Raw genomic sequence first — 21,981 nt, forward strand, 5'->3', positions numbered from 1 at the left:
AGGTTATTCCCACTACCTGAGATTTCCACCTTGTAGCTTCGCCATTCTGAAAGCTCAGGGAGGGCAGGACCGAAAAGAAAATACTCATTAAACTTCATTTATAGCACGTGTCTAAAGAGACTGCAAGGTAACTAACAGTGCAAAATCAATTAAAGCCACATAAAATGGATTTCTAAAGTCCACCCCCCCCGCCCCCACAACCAGTAGCAAGAACTACAACCACCACCCCTTCCTCCTTGGAGCAGTGTGATGGCAACAACTAAAACACGAAGTTACTTTGTCTCCTCCTGGCCCCCATCCACCCCCCACCAACTGTCAGAGGCACAATTTCATTCAGGGAGGGGAGCCCAGAGACCCAAAATGACGCTGCATAGCAGCAACCGTGCTGAGAGCCGTACAGAGAGGACGGCGAGCCCTTACTATTTAGCAGAGTCGGAGAGCTGGTATTCTCGCCGCCGGTCGTAACACTCCTGGATTCCCGGGTCGTTCCACAACGTCTTAATTGCACTTATGTAGGGCTGCTCAAAGGACGAGACCTTTTCTACGTCCACTTCCCGGATCAGGAGCGCGTTGGCCTGCAGCGTGGCGCAGAGGAGAAAGCAAGAGGGGCTTGAAAGAGGCTGACCCGGATGACCCTCCTCCCCGCCTAGCATGTATCCCATTCCACCACCCCCCCTTACTGCTCCTTAGCTGGAGATCCAGTCCCGGCTGCTACAAATCCATTCCGGCACTGCCTGCACAAAGCAAGTAAATGTATACATACCATCTTTTTAACAAGACCACAGCTTTGGGCTTGTTTTTTTTTAAAAAAAATGAAGAGCAGTATGTACTGTATTTACTCAAGTCTAATATGCGCCCTAATTTTTGCAATGTACCGTATTTTTTGCTCCATAAGACTCACTTTTTCCCTCCTAAAAAGTAAGGGGAAATGTGTGTGCGTCTTATGGAGGCTGCGCAGCTATCCCAGAAGCCAGAACAGCAAGAGGGATTGCTGCTTTCGCTGCGCAGCGATCCCTCTTGCTGTTCTGGCTTCTGAGATTCAGAATATTTTTTTTCTTGCTTTCCTCCTCCAAAAACTAGGTGCGTCTTGTGGTCTGTGGCATCTTATAGAGCGAAAAATACAGAAATTTGGCAAAAAAAGAGAGGGGGGGCGTGAATTAGACACTACGTGCAAATAACTCCCAGCCCTACTGACCTCTCTCCGTTGACCAATGGGCTGGGGCGCCGCTGCACTGCTCAGTTCTGCCAGCCCCCTGCAGCCTCAGCGTAGCTTGCCTGCCCGCCCGCTGGTGCCTTTAAAAAGGCAAGGCGCTTGGCCGTGTTTGAGGGAGACGCCTGAGCTTGAGCAGCCTGAGAGCGCCAGTCATGAAACAGGAGACAAGCTCTCCCTGCAAGACAGCCAGCCTGGAGGTTGCACCTGGCCTGGGAGCAGCCAATCTGCACCTGGAAGTACTGTACAGTATTTGAGTGTAATGCGCACCCTGACCGTCGCAACGTAATTTGGCAAAAAGAGAGAGGTGTGCATTAGACTCGAGTAAATACAGGTACAGCAAATAATCATTAATTGAACTGCTACGTCAACAACAACACTGTTGCCAGGAAAGCCTTCGACCCTGCCCCTGACCACCCCACTATTCAATAATGTGCTGTGTTTGTGCCCCACCAGGCACAGGGTAAAGGAGACTGGTGAGAGACAGGGGTTCTAATCCCCTCGGTCATGGAGCTTACTGGGTGTGGCCAATGTCTCTCAGAGTAACCTACCTCACAGGGCTGTTGTGGAGAAATGGAGAGAGGGAGAACCATACATACCACCTTGAGCTCCTTGGGGGAAAGGTAGGATATAAATGTTAATAATAATAGGTAAAAAGGTAAAGGACCCCTGGACGGTTAAGTTCAGTCAAAGGCAACTATGGGGTTGTGACGCTCATCCCACTTTCAGGCTGAGGGAGCCAGCGTTTGTCCACAGACTGCTTTCCGGGTCATGGGACCAGCAGGACTAAACTGCTTCTGGTGCAATGGGACACTGTGGCAGAAACCAGAGTGCACGGAAACGCCTACCTTCCTGCTGCAGCGGTACCTATTTATCCACTTGCACTGGTGTGCTTTTGAACTGCTAGGTTGGCAGGAGCTGGAAGAGAACAACAGGAGCTCACCCCTGTCGTGGGGATTCGAACCGCCGACCTTCTGATCAGCAAGCCCAAGAGGCTCAGTGGTTTAGACCACAGCGCCACCTGTGTCCCTGTTAATAATATAGTCAAACCTTGGTTCCCAAACGCCTCCATTTTGGAATGTTTCGGCTCCCGAATGCCGAAGACCCAGAAGTAAATGTCCCGGTTTTCAAATGTTTTTCAGAAGCCGAACATCTGATGTGGCTTCTGCTTGAGTGCAGGAAGTTCCTGCAGCCAACTGGAAGCCACGGCTCGGTTGCCAAACATTTTGGAAGCCGAATGGGCTTCCGGAACGGATTACGTTTGACAACAAAGGTTTGACTGTAATAATAACAACAACAATAATAATAAAAATAAGCACACACAGCGCTTGAACTATTCTGGTTGTTACAGGTGTGATGCAGGTCCCTGAACATTCGATACCCCAGGGGGGGTTGATGCAAGCCCTTCAGGGAATCCTGAGTAGCATGCATGCCACTACAGACAACCAATGACGAGACAACAGGGGCGGAGGCTGTATATAGGCTGGGATGCAGGAATGGGAGCTGCATCGGTTCACCTTGTTCTGTTCATACTTGTACAGGATCTTCAAGGTCTCCATGGCCCTGATCATCGACTGCATGGCAGTGAAGATGTTCTGGTACACCAGCTTGGTGAAACCCTTCTTGTCCTCCTCGGAGTAGCCCGAGCCATGGATTATCCGCATCTGTTTAATGAACGTGCTCTTCCCACTCTCTCCCGTGCCTGGAGAGTAAATAGGTGGGGCAGGGTGAAAGGGACACAAGAAGACGACAAGGCAGTCAGCGTGGGAGCAGCACAAAGGGAGCAGAGCCAGCGCTGCGTTACGACCGACAGCAAGCAGTTTGCTTCCACATTCAACTTCTAGCAATGCCTCACTGAATATTACTCGGGGGGGGGGGAGAATATTAAACTGCTGCTGCTTTGTTTCCCCAGCCTGTGAAGAGGAGGAGCTGCTATCCCATCTCTCACTCCTTCCCCTTGACGAAAGGAACATTTTATGGAGGAGAAAAGCTGCATTTTATTCCTAAATCAGACCATTACCATGGTGAACCTAGTGTGTGTGTGTGTATGTGTGTCTACGCGTGTGATGGGGGGGAAAGCATTTTGCACACATAAGTAGCACAATAGCTAAGGGGTTTTTTTGGGGGGGGGGAGGAATCAAGCACGGCCTGTGAAAGTGGTTCTGAGGCCTGGTATGGTTGTTCTGTCTATGACTTGGGTTGGATCACCATCTTTCCATTGCACAGGCAGGCACAAAGGAAGGCTGACAGCCAATTAAACCATTTTAATCTTCTGGGTTTTGAGCACCCCACCTTAAAAAAAACAAAAGCTAGAAAGAGAACACACTTCCAATTTGCGTCTGAAAACTGCTTCATCTTCAGAATGAAGGGGGGCTAAAAACTGTGCTCATTGTAACCTGTAGCTTGGCTGCTGTCGTCAGAACAAGAGGCCAGCTTTTTAAAGATTTTCATGCCCTATTAACAGTTACAAGCCACAACCAGGTACTTTGTTAACCCAAAAAGAGCTGGTGTAACCTACTGGCTTAAGAATGTAAAGTGGGAAGTCCACTATTATAATCTTATCTCAAGGTATTTGTTTAGAAAGGCAGTTGTGGGATGTGAGATGAGAAAGATTTTTAAAGATCAAGATCAGGCCACCGCCAAGTGGATGGAGGGACATAATCCTGAGCATTTGTGGCATAACCTGGCGCTTAAAAAATGATTTTTGCTCAAATGCTGGGACTGAGGCTGCAATTTAAAGTGGGGGGGGGGGTGGAGAGGGAGAACCCCAGCTTTTGTTGTTGCAGGGGGGGAAATGGCATCCTGGCAGACAATTACTAAAAATAAAACCTTACACTCACCCACCTTAATAGGCCTAGGAGACTAGTCATCTACAATAAATCCTTGCCTCTTCCTTGTCAGATCACTCGGAAGTGGCTTTTTCAAGCTTTTGAACGGAGTGCTTTCAGTTTTCTTACAGGCAAAGCATTCAGCATCTCTTCCCATCCACCCCTACAGAATCCCAGGCTTGAAATCGTAGCTTCCCTCTCCTCCTAGTTCTCTGATTCAATCTGTCACCAAGTGGCCAAACATAGGCTAGAAGTTTCTACGTGTAAGAGCAGTTCTGGATCAAACCACAGGCCCACCCAGCCAAACACAGTGACTAACCAGATGTCCAAGGGAAGCCCACAAGCCTGAGGACACAAGTGCAACACACACACACACACACACACACACTTCCCCTCCCTACCCATCTAGGAAAACAAGAGGCACCACACAACTCAAAGCACTTGATAGAAGCTGCATCCTCACCAAAAACTCCTGAGGCAGCTCAGAATGTTTAAGAACAGAGCGACCACAAGTCACTCGCCTAAGAGTTAACAGAGACATCTTTACTAAAACGACAAAATTCTGAAGAATCTTTTGAGTTAGCCATTATCAAAATCACAAAGCAATCTGCATGAAAAAGCCATTTCTGTCTACAGTGGGGGCTGAAAAATACTTCCAAATCTAATTAGCCAGAATCAAAACTTTATGAGACAGTATCTTCTCTGTCACCCCTTTAACCCACTTCCCTCCCCGGAGAGTCACCCTTGCATAAACTGAATAATCTGAAACAATTACTAGGCCACAACGTCAAATTTTCAAGCTCATGGGTTCAGAGTAGGTCTCATAATATACCTAAAGAGGGATTTGCTCCCCGCCCGCCCCCCCAAGCCCATGTGAGCTACCTGCAGAGAGGAAGCCTTCCTACACTGAGCCTGGCATGGTGGTTTTCCTGGATCCGAAAAACCTTCACCAACAAGGCTCTAAAATTCATGGATTGGCTTGGGACCCAGGCTCCTAAATAAAGCACCTTCCCCATCTCAGACGCTACGATCAGCAGGTGAGCAACCTTGCAGGTGATGCCACCACTGGGGGCTGCCCGGTTGGCAGGGCCTTCTCTTTGGCACCTCCCAGTTTGTGGAATGCCCTTAGACTTTCAAGAGGAATTTAAAAACATTCCTCTTTACGAAGGCATTCAATGGCTACAAGGTACTGTTCCTGGCAACCTTGGCTGAGATAATGCGATTGCTAAACTGTTTTTAGAATGCACTGATATTGTGAGAGCTGGACCATAAAGAAGGCTGATTGTCGAAGAATGGATGCTTTTGAATTCTGGTGCTGGAGGAGACTCTTGAGAGTCCCATGGACTGCAAGAAGATCAAACCTCTCCATTCTGAAGGAAATCAGCTCTGAGTGCTCACTGGAAGGTCAGATCGTGAAGCTGAGGCTCCAAGACTTTGGCCACCTCAGGAGAAGAGAAGACTTCCTGGAAAAGACCCTGATGCTGGGAAAGATGGAGGGCACAAGGAGAAGGGGACGACAGAGGACGAGATGGTGGGACAGTGTTCTCGAAGATACCAGCATGAGTCTGACCAAACTGCGGGAGGCAGTGGAAGACAGGAGTGCCTGGCATGCTCTGGTCCAGGGGGTCATGAAGAGGCGGACACGACTAAACAATTGCCAACCTGGACTCCTTTGGGAGGAAGGGCGGAATATAACTTGCCTAAATTAATAATAAGGCAAAGACAAAAAGGGAGTTTATTTTATTTTTATTTTTATTTTTGTCTCAGACTCCCACAAATATTGTGTGGATTCGGGCAGGATAGGGGGGCGGGAGCTGCATGCCACGGGAGCAAGCCTTGCAGCCCTTCTCTACAGGAGTTAATATATGCAGAGGGCTTGAGCCAACAGGAAATCTATGAGCCACCTTAAACTGGCGTTCACCACCACTCTGCATAACCAACAGTAACATGCGGTTGAACATTTTATATATTTTTTCCACTGCTTGTTTTCCCACAGAAAAATCAGTTTCTTATGTTCATTAGCAACAGCGGATGGATGCCGATTACAAATAAAATATTAAGCAAACTTGGCAGCTCGCAACTTTGTTGCTTCGTTTACTAAACACAAAGAAAACAAACGTGTTAAATTGGGTCATTCTAGGGCACTGGGACATCTCCCTTCACAAACTGGGAAATTTCCCCCGCCGCTCGATTACCCAACTCGAATCACCCTAAGTTGCACAGGGGAAATTTTCCCGATTCAGAAATTTCCGGAAAGTCGACACCACTGGCCACTGATTTCAACTGCTGGAAGACAAACGCTGTTCCTAAAGTTCAGGCCTCAGAAAGGAGTTGTGCTCAGTCCCTTCTTCAGGCACAGATGGAAACAGCCTTGTGATTGGCAGCTAGTTACGAGCTCCCTGACTTGCCCAGGCCCGGTATATCAATAGTAGGAGGAGCCTGGCCTTCTATTCTCCCCTGGTCAACCGAGAAACACCCTCCTGCCTGCATGAAGCAAGTTGTCTGCAAAGATCCTGAATTAGACAACATCCACTCCAAGTTATGGCTGCCAGCTGACTTCCCCTCTGGAAAACAGAGCCAGCAACTCACGGATATGTTTACGTGAGTTCAGAAATTCTCCTCCTGCACGTATGAGGACTTCTGACAAACGCTTCCAAAGAATACCCCACCTCTCTTCCTATGAAGCAATTATTTCCCATATTTCTCATACCCGGAATACCATTTATTTAATGGCGGGGAGGAACAGAACCTGAAATGCACGTTTATAGAGTTTTCTCAAGTTGCTCGCAGAACAACCAGCCAGGCTTTATCTTTGCAAATTCAGGGCAGTCCCAATTAATATTGCCCATTCTGTCCCCCACAATTGCCCAGTCAGGGCACACGAATTGCACGTTTATCACAGCGGTAGTGGGTCTTCAGGGAGACTGCAACAGAGGAACGCCAGTATATCATGATCTGCTTATCTACTGGCAGAGAGGCCTATAATCATAGAATTGTAGAGTTGGAAGGGACCACAAAGGTCATCTGGTCCAACCCCCCACAATGCAGGGATCTTCGGCCCAGTATGGGGCTGGAACCCATAATCCTGAAATTAAGAGTCTTGTGGTCTACTGACTGAGTTATCCCTGCTCCAAACACACACACAGCAGTGTCCTAGTGGCTGGTGATGTGGGTTTTCCAGAAAATATTTTCCACTGCCTAATGCAGATCAATATCTGATCTTGCATGTTTATTTGGCTGTTATTTAGCAAACAAAGCAAAAAAAAAAAGGATGCCGTATTCATTTTGATTAAGGAAGGAAGTAAAAAGAGCAATGAAATACCCAAGAAAAATACAAGGGGAAAAAAGAGGTGTGGTTTAAATTATGGGCAAATTCAGAGATTCACTTGGAAATTCTCTCATTAGAATATTTGTAGATAATTTAAGGCACGGCAGCTGGACTGCCTATACTTCTAGGTAGTTGCTATTTTTAAAATGGAGGCACTGAACACAGGTGAGACGATAAACTCTGTACATTGTTTCATGCATCACTTTTAAAACTCTCTCTCTCGGGATAAAAATTGACAGGTAATGAATCCCTGCATATAACTTCTCATGCAGTGTCAAGGGGCAACCACCTAGGTTGAGCTGAGGTGACCAGTGGAGGACAGACAGGGTGACTGCTCCATCCTTTGTCCATTTGGTTGCAATTCTAACTAGCCCACCAGCCTCTCAGCAGACTGATAAATAATTCCACAGCCTAGTGACAAGGCTGTGAGAACGTATAAATTCCAACTGCCAGGTCTGACCGATACCTGTTACAGATTCACAATTTTATGCAATAATTGAATGAAATACTGTGTTTCAAAAGAAAGGGAGATTTTTAGCGATAACAAAAGAAGATTTTCTGTGGAAAATCCTCTGCCCAACATCACTGAAGCGGCTTCATTTCTCAAGGAATATTCCTGTCCCTCTACATTTTAAAACTTCTAACACTGAGGCAGCCTCAGGGGTTGGGAAAGAGGCTGGCAACACAGAGGCCAAGGACTGCTTAGAGGCTGCAGAATGACCCAACAGCGAAGACTCAAAAGGAAGTGCAGAACTGGGCAGCTAACTGGGCAGAGTCTAGATGTTCTGGACCACGGTTCCCCTCACCCATGGGGTGTTGATGAACAGACCAAACCACATCCTGCACACACGTCCCTAGGTCGCCCCAGATGAGCAACAGAAGCGGGGAAGAGGTATGGGGATTTAGAATGAATGACCGTCATTATTTGGGGACTCCCTCCCCACAAACCAATCCCACTAATCCAAGTGAACTAGCAGCAAATAAAATGGGGGTCCCCCCCCCTCAATGCACAGTTTGTAGTTGGGTGCTCCAGTGGGGAGTACCAGTCCTCCATAAGGACATCCACATAGACCACTGCTCTGCATGTGGTGAATCAAGGCCTGATCTAAGGTGGGCTGGAGAAGCAGTACCACCACTGTACAGATCTATGGTGTAAAATTAAAAAGTGTATCTCCAGGAGCAAAAGGTGGCCTGAAAAGGTTGAAGACCACTGCCCTAAACGATGCTAGTATCAACATAACAAAGCCTGTGCTTTAGAAGAAGGGTCAGCAACCTTTTTCAGCCGTGGGCCGGTCCACCATCCCTCAGACCATGTGGTGGGCCGGACTATATTTTGGGGAAAAAGAATGAATGAATTCCTACGCTCCACAAATAACCCAGAGATGCATTTAAATCAAAGGACACAGTCTACTCATGTAAAAACACGCTGATTCCCGGACCGTCCGCAGGCTGGATTGAGAAGGCGATTGGGCCGGATCTGGCCCCCGGGGCCTTAGATTGCCTACCCCTGCTTTAGAGCAAGCTCTGGGCAATGGCCCACCTAAGACAATACTTTTACCTGCTCAGATTGCTTCATACTCAATCTTCCCCCTCTAAAATCTTTCAAGTCAGCAATGGTGGTGAGGTGGAAGGTTTCCAGGTGTTTTATTTTCCTGAGGAAACATTTTTATTTCCTAAGTTCATTAGCAACCATGAATGGATGCCAAATGCAAATACATTATTAAGCAAGTTAAAATAACCAAAAAAACCCCCAAACAAAACAAAAACACACACAACACTGTTACTGAAATAAACATGCCAAATTGAATCACACTCTCCAGGTAATCAGAAAAATTTCCAGTGCAGATTACCCTAACCTGGATCGCAAAATTTCCCAGAAAATTTCCGCAAAACTCATACCTCTGCAAGCCAACATACATGAAAACTGCTAACCTCCAAAAAATGTTTAATAGCCAGCTTCTGCATGTCCACTACAAAGGTTTGTAGCCTGAAAGGGTCAGTTTTTGTAGAGTTTCTATATGTGGACACCTGGATGGGTTTCTCATTTGCCCAGGTGACTGTGGAAGAAGTATAACATTAACCCCAAGTCTCAAAAGCTACACATCCCAGGATGATTCAGGTTAACAGCCAGACACTCCTCCAAATTAGCAACTGCCAGCCATATATACATATATATCCTAAAAGTAAATCCCATATAGAAAAGATAATACTGTAATGGGGACATTACCAAGAAGAGATAAGCAGACATCATGAGTTCTGAACAGCCAATGGCAAAAAAAGAAGAAAGTTTCTTTGAAATAGCTGCTATTGGGGGGGGGCCAGAATATCCCGGTAAAATAACTTTTGATTGCCAATGGCTACCTGCTACAAGAAACACCCTGCTACCCGCTTGGGGTCTAGATTCTGGGAAGGAAGGAAAAAACTTTTGGAAGTTAGCATGTAACCAAAGCGAGATGTCAGAGTTTCCTGCTTCAAAAGATGAGCACCCCTCTCCTGCCAGCAGGTATAGTCGCAAGCAGAGCACAAGGAAACCCGAAGCTTTGAATTCTCAGTTTTCATACCAATGCATTTCTGAAAACTTGAGGGAGTGCAAAAACATCTTCGTGTATAAATAATGGCACCTTTTCTTTTTTAAAATAACCTGGACAAAAGCTTGTGATTTTCCAGCCTTAGTTGAGGCACCCAGGACCACATAAAGAAAATGACAGGCCAGTTGTAGACCAATCTCATGTTGGAAAGGCAGCATCTATAGTTCAAAAACCTGACTGCCAGAGCCTTATTGAGCTCCCAATACTTAGGTAGCTCAATGGATTCAAATTAGCTCCGCACTCTCTAAATGTATCCAAACACAGTTTGATCCCCAGAATTTCCTAGTTTGGCAGACTGGTGTGGTACTAATTGGACGGTACAGCATAATTTTATTAGAAACTTTGCTTTGAGGGTCAAAGGTATCTTTGTAGCGCATCCAGATCAAGTTCCCCCAAATTTCTTATTAAGGCTATTCAGCCTGAAGATTGTGAAGCGCTGGAACATTTTTGATTTTAATTTGCGTCACAGCAAAACTCCCAACGCTAGTTACTGCCAGGACTAAGTCATGAAAATCAACGTAAAAATAAGATTGTGCCCATGGACTGAGCCAAGTTATGACAACTATCCCCTGCACATTTATATGGGTTTAAGGAGATGGGAGTACCTGGATACAAATCACTTAACTTTAGAAGTTAAGCAGGGACCCCCATTTTATTTTACCAGATTATTTGAGTCCAACAGCATCGGGAGTACAACATACTGGCTCCCTCTGAGCTAGAGGGTCAGAGGCAAGACTACCACAAGCTGCTTCCTTCGGAGGGTTATTTCAGGTTTAAAAATGGCTTGAGCATAAAGCTGAGAGAAGGATTACAACTTTGTGACTCTAGAAAGCAAGCCCAGAAGAGATCTACATCTCAGCCAACCACATTTCAACCAGTCCTTCGCTCCTCGGGGTCATATTTAGAGGCCAAAGAACTCTCAACTAGGAGGAGAGAATCACCGCCTTGAAACCAAGAGACACTCAAGAGAAACACTATGCTAGTTTAACCATATTCATAACTGCTTTCAGTCTGGGTTGGCACCTAAAGTTCGAAACCAACTCCTTAATTTTTTATTTTGCTGCAGCTTAAAAATGTTAAGATTGAAAGTGGATGGGGGGGGGGGGCAGAAGGAATATTCTACAAGAGGTGAACATTTACAGGGCTGGTAGCCCGGAAAGGTGTGGGTTGCAGAGGTGGCACTACTAAACGCCTGGCACACAGGGAGGTGGGGCAGACACAAGGTGAGAGAGCTCCTTGGAGCATATAGTACAGGCTGAAAGTTGAGGTATGAGGTCGCTATGTGCCCAAAGAGGATGGGAAGATGTCAAAAAGGAAGAAGAGAGTCGTCAGTAAGGCTGGAAATGGAGGGGGGGGAGAGAAGAAATATTCATGCCTTGGATTCTATGCCTTAGGGAGGAAGGCAAACATTCCACACACACAGATGGAGGCAATTATGGGAAGGGGGGGGTTAGCAGGAAGGCGGATATCAGGAAGAAGAGCCACCATGGCAGCCTTTTGGCTAGGAAGCAGGATATAAATCCTAGGGAAAAATTCTGAAGAGACGTGATGAAAAGGGCCAAGAATGGAGTTGTTTGAGATAGTGTGGTGTTCTTAACTGAGGCGGGGCCCTTACTTTCGATTCTATTTTGTTTTTTTAAAAATAAAATAAAATGCAGCAATTCTGAGAAGGAAAGGAAGTCAGCTGTCAGGAAAGGGAGCCCCAACGAGAGTCTCATTGGCTAGGGAGTGGAATATAAATCCCAGGAAGAGCTGCATTATATAATAGAACCGACTGTTTCTTACAGTGTGCTCCTTAAGTCAGTAAGACTCACAAAGGGGCTTGCATTTTCTGACAGCAGAACCCTCCACCATGACAGTTCAACTTTCAGCGCTCTGGCTACCCCTCTGCTAATTATTTTTGTTCCCAAAACTTCTATACCCTGCTTCGAAACAACCAGCAGTCTCCACCCCTATGAAGGGCGCCCCCAACCTCCCCCACTTCTTAGGTGACATCCAACCCAGTTGAACTCTGAACGGACCTACTAAATCAACGGGACTTCAGCGATGCAAGGCCACCGATTTCAACGTGCATGCTTTGACTATGAAATTACATTAGGTACCAACCCTTACTCCATGCACACATGCTCAAAATGGAATGGGATCAAGATGTTGCGGGACAACGACTACATGCTCTCTGCCTGCGCTGGCTGAGGTGGATTGCAGGTGGAGTTCACCTACATCTGGAGAGCCACAGATAGCACTGGGGTTCAAACAGGTCAGTTTACCCCACCAGCCACTTTTATTTTACCCCCAACTGACACCCAGTGCTCTGTGGCTCCTGAAACCAGTGATCTTGCTCATCAAGGAGAGGTGGGAGGTCCTTAATAGGGATGAAGGGAGCAAGAGCTTTTGGGAGAAATAAAAAAAAGCCAAGGAGTGTCATATAAATAAATCTAAGAAAGTTAATTCCTACTGTCAATAATTCTGTCGTTAATAAAATACTGATGTGGAATGCTAGCCGAGGACGACTGGGAATTAGATGCTATGGGGTGAAGAGGGAACTATGAGGAAGACGAAGAGAAGCGGTAGGGTGAGAGCAGTATTCAAAATTAGCCAGTATTCAAAATTCACTTGCGACCAAGTGAAACTGCCTGGGCACAAAGATGGCGCCTGAAATCTCCAAAATATGCCTGGGGATCATTGGATCTTGACTGTTTTCAAACACTCATACCCCGTCCTGTTGAATTCTATCAGATATTTTATGTGCACAATCAGAACAAATTTCAGGAACCAAAATGCTTTTTCTGGGCAGCCTGAGCAGGAGCAGTGAACAACGTTATAATTAATTGTTGTCGCTTGTCTTCACTCCCCACCCCGCAACCCAATGCCCTGCTCACAGTTGTGTAGAATATTCATACGTTATGAATGGTCCAAGTCACCATTAAGAAAAGGAGGTAGGAATAGGGCAATATATATGTGGACAGTCCCTAAATAAAGTGATTTTTCTTCAAGTTCTCCAAGCTCAAGGCTGGACTACCAGATGTTTAACTGATAATCAATCACAGCCAGTCCATCATTTGACAAATAAGACTTTAGACCCGCCTTGCCCCAAATGGCAACTAGACATTCCGTTTTCGCAATTGTAACCTTAGTTTAAGGAGCCATTTGGCACCTAGCTTATATATCTGAGTTTCTAACACTGGGTGAGAGACTCCAATAAAGCCCACCTGTTACTCTGCATGTGGTGAGAAGACCCCCAGAAAAGGGATATGAGGAGGTGCACTTGGGTGGTTGATTTGCTCTTGAGAAGATGTGGGGACAAATTCCTGGTCTCCTCCTAACCTACCTCACAGCATTATTGTGAGGATAAAAAAAACGAGGGAGGGAGAAAGGTGGAAGGACAAAAGCCACAGACACCACCTTAAGCTCTGAGGGGATAATGTACACAAATGAGTAAATAAATTTAAATCTACTAGGAAGATTAGAAGGCAGGCTTATGTTTGGTTTCTTACTGAGGAGGCAATATAGAAGGAAAGTTATTTGTGTGTAAACAGTAGAAGAGATTCTGCCACATTCTCTTTCGACCTGACCTGCTCCACTGGGCTGTGGTTATGCTAAAAATAAGGGAGAAGGAAAGAGTGGAAGAGAAGAAAGGGGCATACACATTTAAGCATACAAAGAGAAGGCGATTCTTATGTTTAGTTTGTCTTAAAAGGATTGATATGGAGAGGAAGTTCTTAGTTGGGGAAAAAATTGCCTCTCTCTTTGTACCTGACAAGGTTGTTGCAAGGATTAAAAAAAAAACAGCAGGAAGAGAAATATACCACACCCTGAGTTCCTTAGAAGAAAAAGCAGGGAGATGAAGTTTGAGACTGTAAGGCCCCATTTAAGGCACTAAAAGCTGTTAAGAGATACTTATTCCCCACAGCTACAATTCCCAGAGTTTCCTAGAAAGAGGGATTTACTGTTACACAACTCTGGAAATTGTAGCTCCGTGAAGGGAATACAGAGTCTCAGCACCTTTAACAAATTACAGTTCTCGTGATTCTTTTGGGGAAGTCATGACGGTTTAAAGTGGTAGGATAGAGCCTAATACTGTATACATATATAGGTTGCCATGTTGCACACATCTGTAAATGTATGTGCATAACATTATAGGGACAAATAAGCAGCAATATATATTTTGTATACCCGTTCTGAAATTTTCTACAATCAAGCAGTATATTAATTTTTTAAAAAATAAAATATGCATAGCTAAGCAACTGCAGTTGTATTACACACATAAAATAAACATCTATACACATTCTTGTGTGTGTATTATGTTTGAGTGTATGCACATAAACATACAGGGTGATGCCCATAACAGAATTGTATCCAACCAACCCCTACTCAGAACAGACCCACTGAAATTAATGGATCTAAGTTACGGTAGTCATGTCTATATACTCAAAGCAGAACTTAGGTGGATACAACTGAAAGTTAAAGGCACACAGGGATAAACCTAGATGAAAATCAACGAGGAAATGAAATAGGGATGCATGCACTTACAACATGAGTTGCATCCAACAAGATACTAATCAAAGCAGATCCACTGCAATTAATAATGGACCTCAGAAGAACTTAAAATTTCAGAAAGGATAGACTACGGGTGTTTTAAGTTTGTGTTTTAAAAATAGTAACAACAGGTTATATTTATGCCCTTTTATAAGAGTAGAACCACTGGTATCAATGGGCCTTAAACTCATTTAATTTAAATGGGCCCACTCAGAGTGCGAGTAACGTTGGATACAACCTATACTGTAAACTGAAAATCAAGGATGCTACTCAGGGGCTAAAAGAATGCTGTATCAACTGAAATTAATAGGTTGCATTCAACTAAGTTCTACTCAGAGTAGATCTGTCGACGTCAATGGACCCAAGTCAGTAATGCACTTGAATTCTAAGTGATGCTAAGACATCTCAGGTTGAATCCAACTAAGTTCTACTCAAGAGTGGACCCACCGAAAATCAATGGCCCCAGGTAAATCATAGATATTTCACAGAGACACAAGTAAATTTCAATGAGTCTACTAAGGATACAATCCAGAAGCTAACACTAAGGATGTAAACCCACTGCAGTTAATTGGTTGAACCAAACTTGCATCCTTACTCAGAGCAGACCACTGAAGTCAATGGACCCAAGTTAGCAGAGTCATTTATCTCCAATTGGTCTACTCAAATCAAGGCTAACATTGGACACAATCCATTAACTTCAATCGGCCACCATTCTTAGCATCCGTTTATGGGCTGTATCCAACTTTAGTAACAACAAATCCATTAAAAATTATTTACATTTCACAAAATGCACATAATTTCCTTAGGTCCAATGATTTCTCCAGCGGGTCTACTCTTGAGCAGAACTTAATGCTAAGACATTATGGGTTGACTCTGAAGATCTATTAGAATGAAATGGGCACAACTGACTTGTGATTTCTTGACAGCTGGGCCTACTCACGAGTGAAACTTCGGCTTCAACCCAGGGATGCCTTCGCATGAAGATATTAAGAGAGTGGACTCATTGGAATGAATGTACATGGTTTCCTTAAGACACACTGAGGGTTTTTTCTGGCAAGTCTACTCTTAAAACTTAGTTCGGACTCAACCTAGAGAGAGAGAGATGTTCTAATGTATTGGTTTTAATGCATCTCAGTGGGGTTTTTTGGTTGGTTGTAAGTTGATCTAGGTTGTCCTGGCCAAGATAAAGTGAACAACAATTTAATAAACAATAATAAATATATGTATGTATATGTATATAGCTGTGTGTGCCTGTGTATGTGTATCTATAGGTATGTGTGTACACATATGTACACAGATGTATACGTTCAGTCACTCTATGCACATATAGAATCTTAAAGAACTGGAAAGGACCCCAAGGGCCATCTAGTCCAACCCCCTGCAACGTGTGACTCTCCACTAAAGCATCCACGGCAGATAGCAAACAAACGACGTTGAAGATGATGCCAAAGACTATTCATGTGCCCTTTTCTTCATCTGACCTAGAGCAGCGGTTTTTAATTTATTTTGTTCTATAACTCGTCTAATGAATTGTGATTATGCAGCAATTATTTTGTTCAATATATACATACACGTGTGTTTGTGCGCGCACATATTAAAAGGTTTTTTAAAAAGGCAAATGACCCCTGGGTGGTTAAGTCCGGTCAAAGGTGACTATGGGGATGCGGCGGTCCCTGTGAGATACCACATGGGGGACAGGTGTTGCAGTTGCATCTATGGGGTAGCTCAGACTCGGGGCCATGGGTTCAAGCCCCGCATTGGGCAAAAAATACACATTCCTGCATTGGGGGGGTGTTGAACTAGATGATCCCCCTTGGTTCGCCCCAACACTACCATTCTATGATTTTAGTTTAGATAGAAATATTTGTGTGTGTGTATACCTATAGCTATATATCTACATATGTATACACACACACATATCTTTGCTCTATATGTGTGTGTGTACATATTTGTGTGTGTACTGGAAGAGAGCCTTCCAGTAGCGCCCACCCTCGGGAACGCCCTCCCATCAGATGTCAAGGAAACAAACAACTATCCAACTTTCAGAAGACATCTGAAGACAATCCTGTATCGGGATTTTTTTTTAAATGTTTAATGCTTTACCATTTTTTATGTGTTTATGTGTTGTAAGCCACCCAGAGTAGCTGGGGAAACCCAGCCAGATGGGCAGGGTATAAAGAATAAAAATATTATTATTAATTATATATACATATGTACATATTTCTGTGTGTACATATATATATATATGTGTGTGTGTGTGTATGCATGTGTATATGTGTGTATATATGTATACATTTTTGAGTGTACATATATATACACATTTGTGCGCATATCTTTTTTTGTGTGTATATATATATATATATATATATATGGGGGGTGGAGTGGGGGAAGACATAAATATATGTGTGTGCATACATTTTCTGTGTGTACATATTTATGTGTGCATGTACATATCTCTGTCTATATGTATGGGTGGGGGAAGGCATATATATGTGTGTGTTTACATTTTCTTGTGTGTGTGTGTGTTTACATATATATTACATGTGTGAATCCATATACTTTTTTCTGCATACTGTACAGTATATATACAAGCATGGGTGGGGTGGGCGAGGCATATCTATACCTGTATATGTATCTGTGTGTATACATTCTGTGTGTGTACACACACATATACGTATATATATATATATATATATATATTAGTTTTGTGCGTGTACGTATATATAAGCATGGGGGGTGGGCAAGGCATATCTATACCTATACCTGTATCTGTGTGTATACATTCTGTGTGTGTACACATGCATATTTGTATCTATATGTTAGTTTTGTGTATGTGTGTGTGTGTGCATATATATACACATACACACACACACACACACATATATATATATATATATAAAGCATGGGTGGGCAAGGCGGACATTCAAAGGAGGCCCCGTGGAGGGTTTTTGGTTTCGGTTCGGTTCCTAACGGGCCACGATATGTCTCTGTGTATATACATTGTGTGTGTGTGTACACATGCATATATGTATATATATATTAGTTTTGTGCGTGTGTGTGTGTGTGTATATATACATATAGATAGATAGATAGATAGATAGATAGATAGATATAGATATATAGATAGATATATATATATATATAAGCATGTGGGGTTGGCAAGGCAAGGCGGACATTCAAAGGAGGCCCCGTGGAGGGTTTTTGGTTTCGGTTCGGTTCCTAACGGGCCACGTCTCTGTGCGTATACACTGTGTGTGTACACATGCATATATGTGTGTATATATATATATATATATTAGTTATTTGCGTATGTGTATATATATATATAAAAGCATGGGGGTTGGCAAGGCAAGGCGGACATTCCAAGGAGGCCCCGTGGAGGGTTTCATTATTTCGTTCCGGTTCCTAACGGGCCTCGATTGGGGGTGGGGTGGGGATGTCGGTATGGGTCGCCCCCCTCCCCTCCCCCTCCGGAGGGTGTCTTCTGTCTCTCCGCCCGCCCGCCCCCCTCCCTCCCTCTTTCCCCCTCAGGACTGACCGAGCAAGAGGAGCTTGAGCTCCCGCCGGGCGTCGCGCTTGTCCCTCCGCAGCTGCTTCTCGATCTCGGCGTTGATGCGCTTCGACTCCTTCACCTCGTCGCTGAGGCAACAGGCCATCATGGACTCCAGCGTCATGGCTGCCGCCCACCCGCCCACCGGCGACGGCGGCGAACGGGAGGGAGAGGAGGAGGCGGCGGCGGCAGCGGCGAAGGCCTGGCTCCCTCAGCTTGGCCGGGCCTCCCTCGCTATTTTGACCGGGGCGCTTCTGTGTGGGTTTTCTCCCCCGCCGCCGCCGCCACCTCCTTCCTTGCTTCCTCCCCTCCTCCTCCTCCTCCTCAGCCCCAGCCGCCGCCGACCTAACTTGACGCGCCTCAACCCAACCTCAGCGACAAGCCGAGCGACGGGCGCCGCCGCCAATAGCAACGCCGCGCGGCGGCGTCTGGGAGCGCCCGATTGGGCGCGCGCTTCGGCTCTGGCCTTCCCACCCACATCTCTCTCCTCGGGAGCCAATCGGCGCGCGAGCCCCCTCAGGCGAGAGGCGGGCCACGGCGCGCGCCGCCGAAGCGATGCGATTGGCCGAGCGGCCGCGCCCCGGCCAATGAGGTAATGGCGGAGGAGGGGCGGAGAAGGGTTGGGTTGTTGTTTTTTTTGCACGCCGACGTGCGTTGAAGGTTGGAAGGAAGGCCCCGCCCCCTTTTTTCTTTTAAAGCAAGGTTGGTTGGTTGGTTAGATAAGAGATTTGGGAGGGGGAAGGAAGCGAGGAACGGTTGGGGCGAGCGGGCCGGAGAGAGGTGCGCATGCGCGCTAGCGGGCAGGGCCGCGGAGAGTTATGGGTCGCTGGAGGACTTAACGGGGAAAAAGAGAGGGAAAGCCTAGAGAGGTCACATTTTTTTAAACAAACCGTTTATTTTTATTTTTTTTTAAAAACCGGTTTTTTGTTTTAAAAAATTATGGTGGAAGCTTAAACTCAGGGCAGTGGGAAGATTATGGGCCTCTGGAATCGCCTCATATAGGTTAGGCCTCAAGCATGGGAAGAGTTAAATGTGTTCCTGAGCATGTGCAGAGTATTTCTCCCCTTCACTTCTGAATTTTGGGAACCTCTCCCTTTCCCCCCATTTATTTTCATTTTTTTTTGGTTTTCACAAAATTATAAACAAACACACACATAAAACAAACGAACATAAAAATTAAAAATTACACTTATTAACATTGTTAAGTGACTTCCTCGCTTCCCCTTGGTTGAATTTCATTGCATGTCCTTTTAACGGTTTTCCAAATCACAGTTTAACTTGAACATTTACATCCTTAGATCTTTTCATTTTGAAATTAAACATATTAATTCATCACTTAAATAAAATCCTAAGCCAATTAAGTATCTGCAAGCTGTTTCCAGTTAATTTGACTTAACATATTTAACTAAATAATCATTAAATTTAATCCAATCTTCCTGATACTCCTCCTCCTTCTGGTCGCGGACTCTTCCGGTTAGGTCGGCTGGCTCCGAAAAATCCATCATCTTCATCTGCCATTTTTCCACCGTTGGTAATTCTTGCGCTTTCCACTTTTTGGCTAGTAAAATTTGAGCAGCAGTTGTAGCATTTTTATTGTTGTGGACAATATGTAAGCCCCCCAACCCCCCCCCCATTATACGTGAAACATCCTTGCTTTTCAAGGAAGAAAATGAAAGAAGTGAAATAAAAGAGAAAGAATGGTGAGGATACAAAAAAAACAAAACCCACACATAGGAAGAGAGAAAAGTAAAAGAAAAAGCACAGAAAAGGACGTATATGAAGAAGCGAGAGGGACGACATAACCAGAACTCTGTAAGACCCATGAATAAATTTGAATAAATTGCCCTTCCAGAAAGTTTTTTTTTTAAAAAAAACAACATACCATTTATCGTATTTTTCACTTGCTAATTTCATGTGCTTATTTCCAGCATGTAAGTGTTCCGGTTTTCGAACATTTTTCGGAAGCCGAACATCCGACGTGGCTGTCGGCTATTGTTTCCGGGACGCCTGCACCAATCAGTGTTTGGTTTTCAAACACTTCGGAAGTCAAACTGGAACGGATTAAGTTTGGCGCTATTCTTTTTACTATTGATTCGGAAGGGGGGCATGTCTTCTTCACCTTCTTCTTCGCTACAATATATCCATTTATTTCCAATTGTCAATGTCAAAAGGGACTAAAATCTATAAAATTCATAGAAAATCAACGTGCCAATTTGCTCAATTTCTCTAGGACTCCATGACACCTCCCTTGTCCTCCATAATCCCTCAAGCAAGGTGTCAAGACCCTAATCCTGTCAAATCACTCTGCCAAGCCTTTCCTCCAGGAAATGCCAGTACATGGACCATTGTCTTCTTATCAGGATGTGCTTATCTGCGCATATCTCCAGCTCTGCATATTCCCCCCTCCCTCCTCCATATGTTAATCCTGTGTAACCCAACCTCTTCTTAATGTATTCATGATGTAATCTGTGTAACCCAACCTCTCTTTAATGTATTCATGATGTAACTGGGATGTATTTTGCACTGTATTCTGGGACATGGAGGGGAGTTTCAAAAGTTCATGTCACCCCTTTCTCGCTGTTCAATCTCGCCTTGAACCTGTTGCGCAATAAACTTGGATCTTCTGCAGCTTGCTCCTGTCTCCAGCTGAGCTCATTTTCCTCCGCAGGGACCCGCGGACTTAGTCCGACGAGCTGGGTGGCAGAGCAGCCTTGCACCCAGATTTTACCGGAAGACTATTTATTTTGCGTTCTTGTTTTTGAGGCTTTTTCTGTTAATTTGTTTTGAAATGTTAAAATGATTAATGACTATTAGGTCCAGTCATGGCCGACTCTGGCACTCATCTCGCTTTACTGGCCGAGGGAGCCGGTGTACAGCTTCCGGGTCCTGTGGCCAGCATGACTAAGCCGCTTCTGGCGGACCAGAGCAGCGCATGGAAACGCCGTTTACCTTCCCGCCGGAGCGGTACCTATTTATCTACTTGCACTTTGACGTGCTTTCAAACTGCTAGGTGGGCAGGAGCAGGGACTGAGCAACAGGAGCTCACCCCGTGGCGGGGATTCGAACCGCCAACATTCCGATCGGCAAGTCCTAGGCTCTGTGGTTTAACCCACAGCGCCACCCGCATCTCATAAGCATTAAAAACATTAATAAAATTTAAAGAGAAAGAAAAATAGGGACGTCCTAAGGAAAAGCTGGACATTCCAGGATTAAGTCAGAAACTCAGATGGCTTCTCTAAATCAGGGATGCCCCTGGAAAATAGGGACACTTGGAGGGTCTGACACCTGTTCAAAACCAATACCAGGAAGATGAAGCATTTCTCAAGCGCTCTCTCTCTCTGTGTGTGTGTGTTAGAGCTTTCAGAAAAGAGAATATATATATATATATGGAATTCCAGAAAAAGTGAGTGCCACAGAGCCAGTGTGGCCCTGCAGACATCTCTGACATCTGCATGCCAAGGGAGCATTGGACGTTGACTATTTTCACGGACTAGTAACACACCCTGTAGAATTCTGCCCGTTATGTTTTATCTGCGCAATCGGAATGAATTTCAGGAACTGGAAACGTCGTATTGAAAAACATGACTTTCTAGCCGCCTGGCCCCAAAACAGCAACAACGCATTTTGTTGTGGTGACTGTAAAGTGCGTGTAGGACCCCAAAAAGAGGACACGACCGGGAATTCCCGGGTTTATGGCAACCCTAGTTTGATATTTCCCATCCATTGATTATAAACACTGCAGTACTGATAAAAAGGATGGGGTTTGTATCTAGTGCTAGAGCTACTCAGGAGACCTGCTCTGCATCCACTTTAAAATCCCACCTGAAAACTTCTCTGTTCTGCCAAGATTGCGAATACAGTGGTACCTCGGGTTACATACACTTCAGATTACATACGCTTCAGGTTACAGACGCCGCTAACCCAGAAATATTGCTTCAGGT

General features: G+C 45.0%; 1 protein-coding gene across 1 annotated transcript in view; it reads right to left on the bottom strand.

Moving 5' to 3' along the window:
- LOC310753467 (guanine nucleotide-binding protein subunit alpha-11) overlaps nt 1-18,416 on the bottom strand; it is a 33,704-nt gene extending 15,288 nt beyond the window's left edge. Inside the window, exons 1-3 of the mRNA XM_083594808.1 lie at nt 18,029-18,416; nt 2,728-2,912; nt 421-575 (exon numbers count right to left, since the gene is read on the bottom strand). Coding sequence (XP_083450934.1) covers nt 421-575; nt 2,728-2,912; nt 18,029-18,164 — 476 coding nt within the window. The 5' untranslated portion in view covers nt 18,165-18,416. The remainder of the gene's footprint in view (nt 1-420; nt 576-2,727; nt 2,913-18,028) is intronic.
- Nucleotides 18,417-21,981: the final 3,565 nt, after the last annotated feature.

Source organism: Podarcis filfolensis (assembly GCF_964270895.1).
Source record: "Podarcis filfolensis genome assembly, chromosome: 18".
In the NCBI taxonomy this organism is placed as follows: Eukaryota; Metazoa; Chordata; class Lepidosauria; order Squamata; family Lacertidae; genus Podarcis; species Podarcis filfolensis.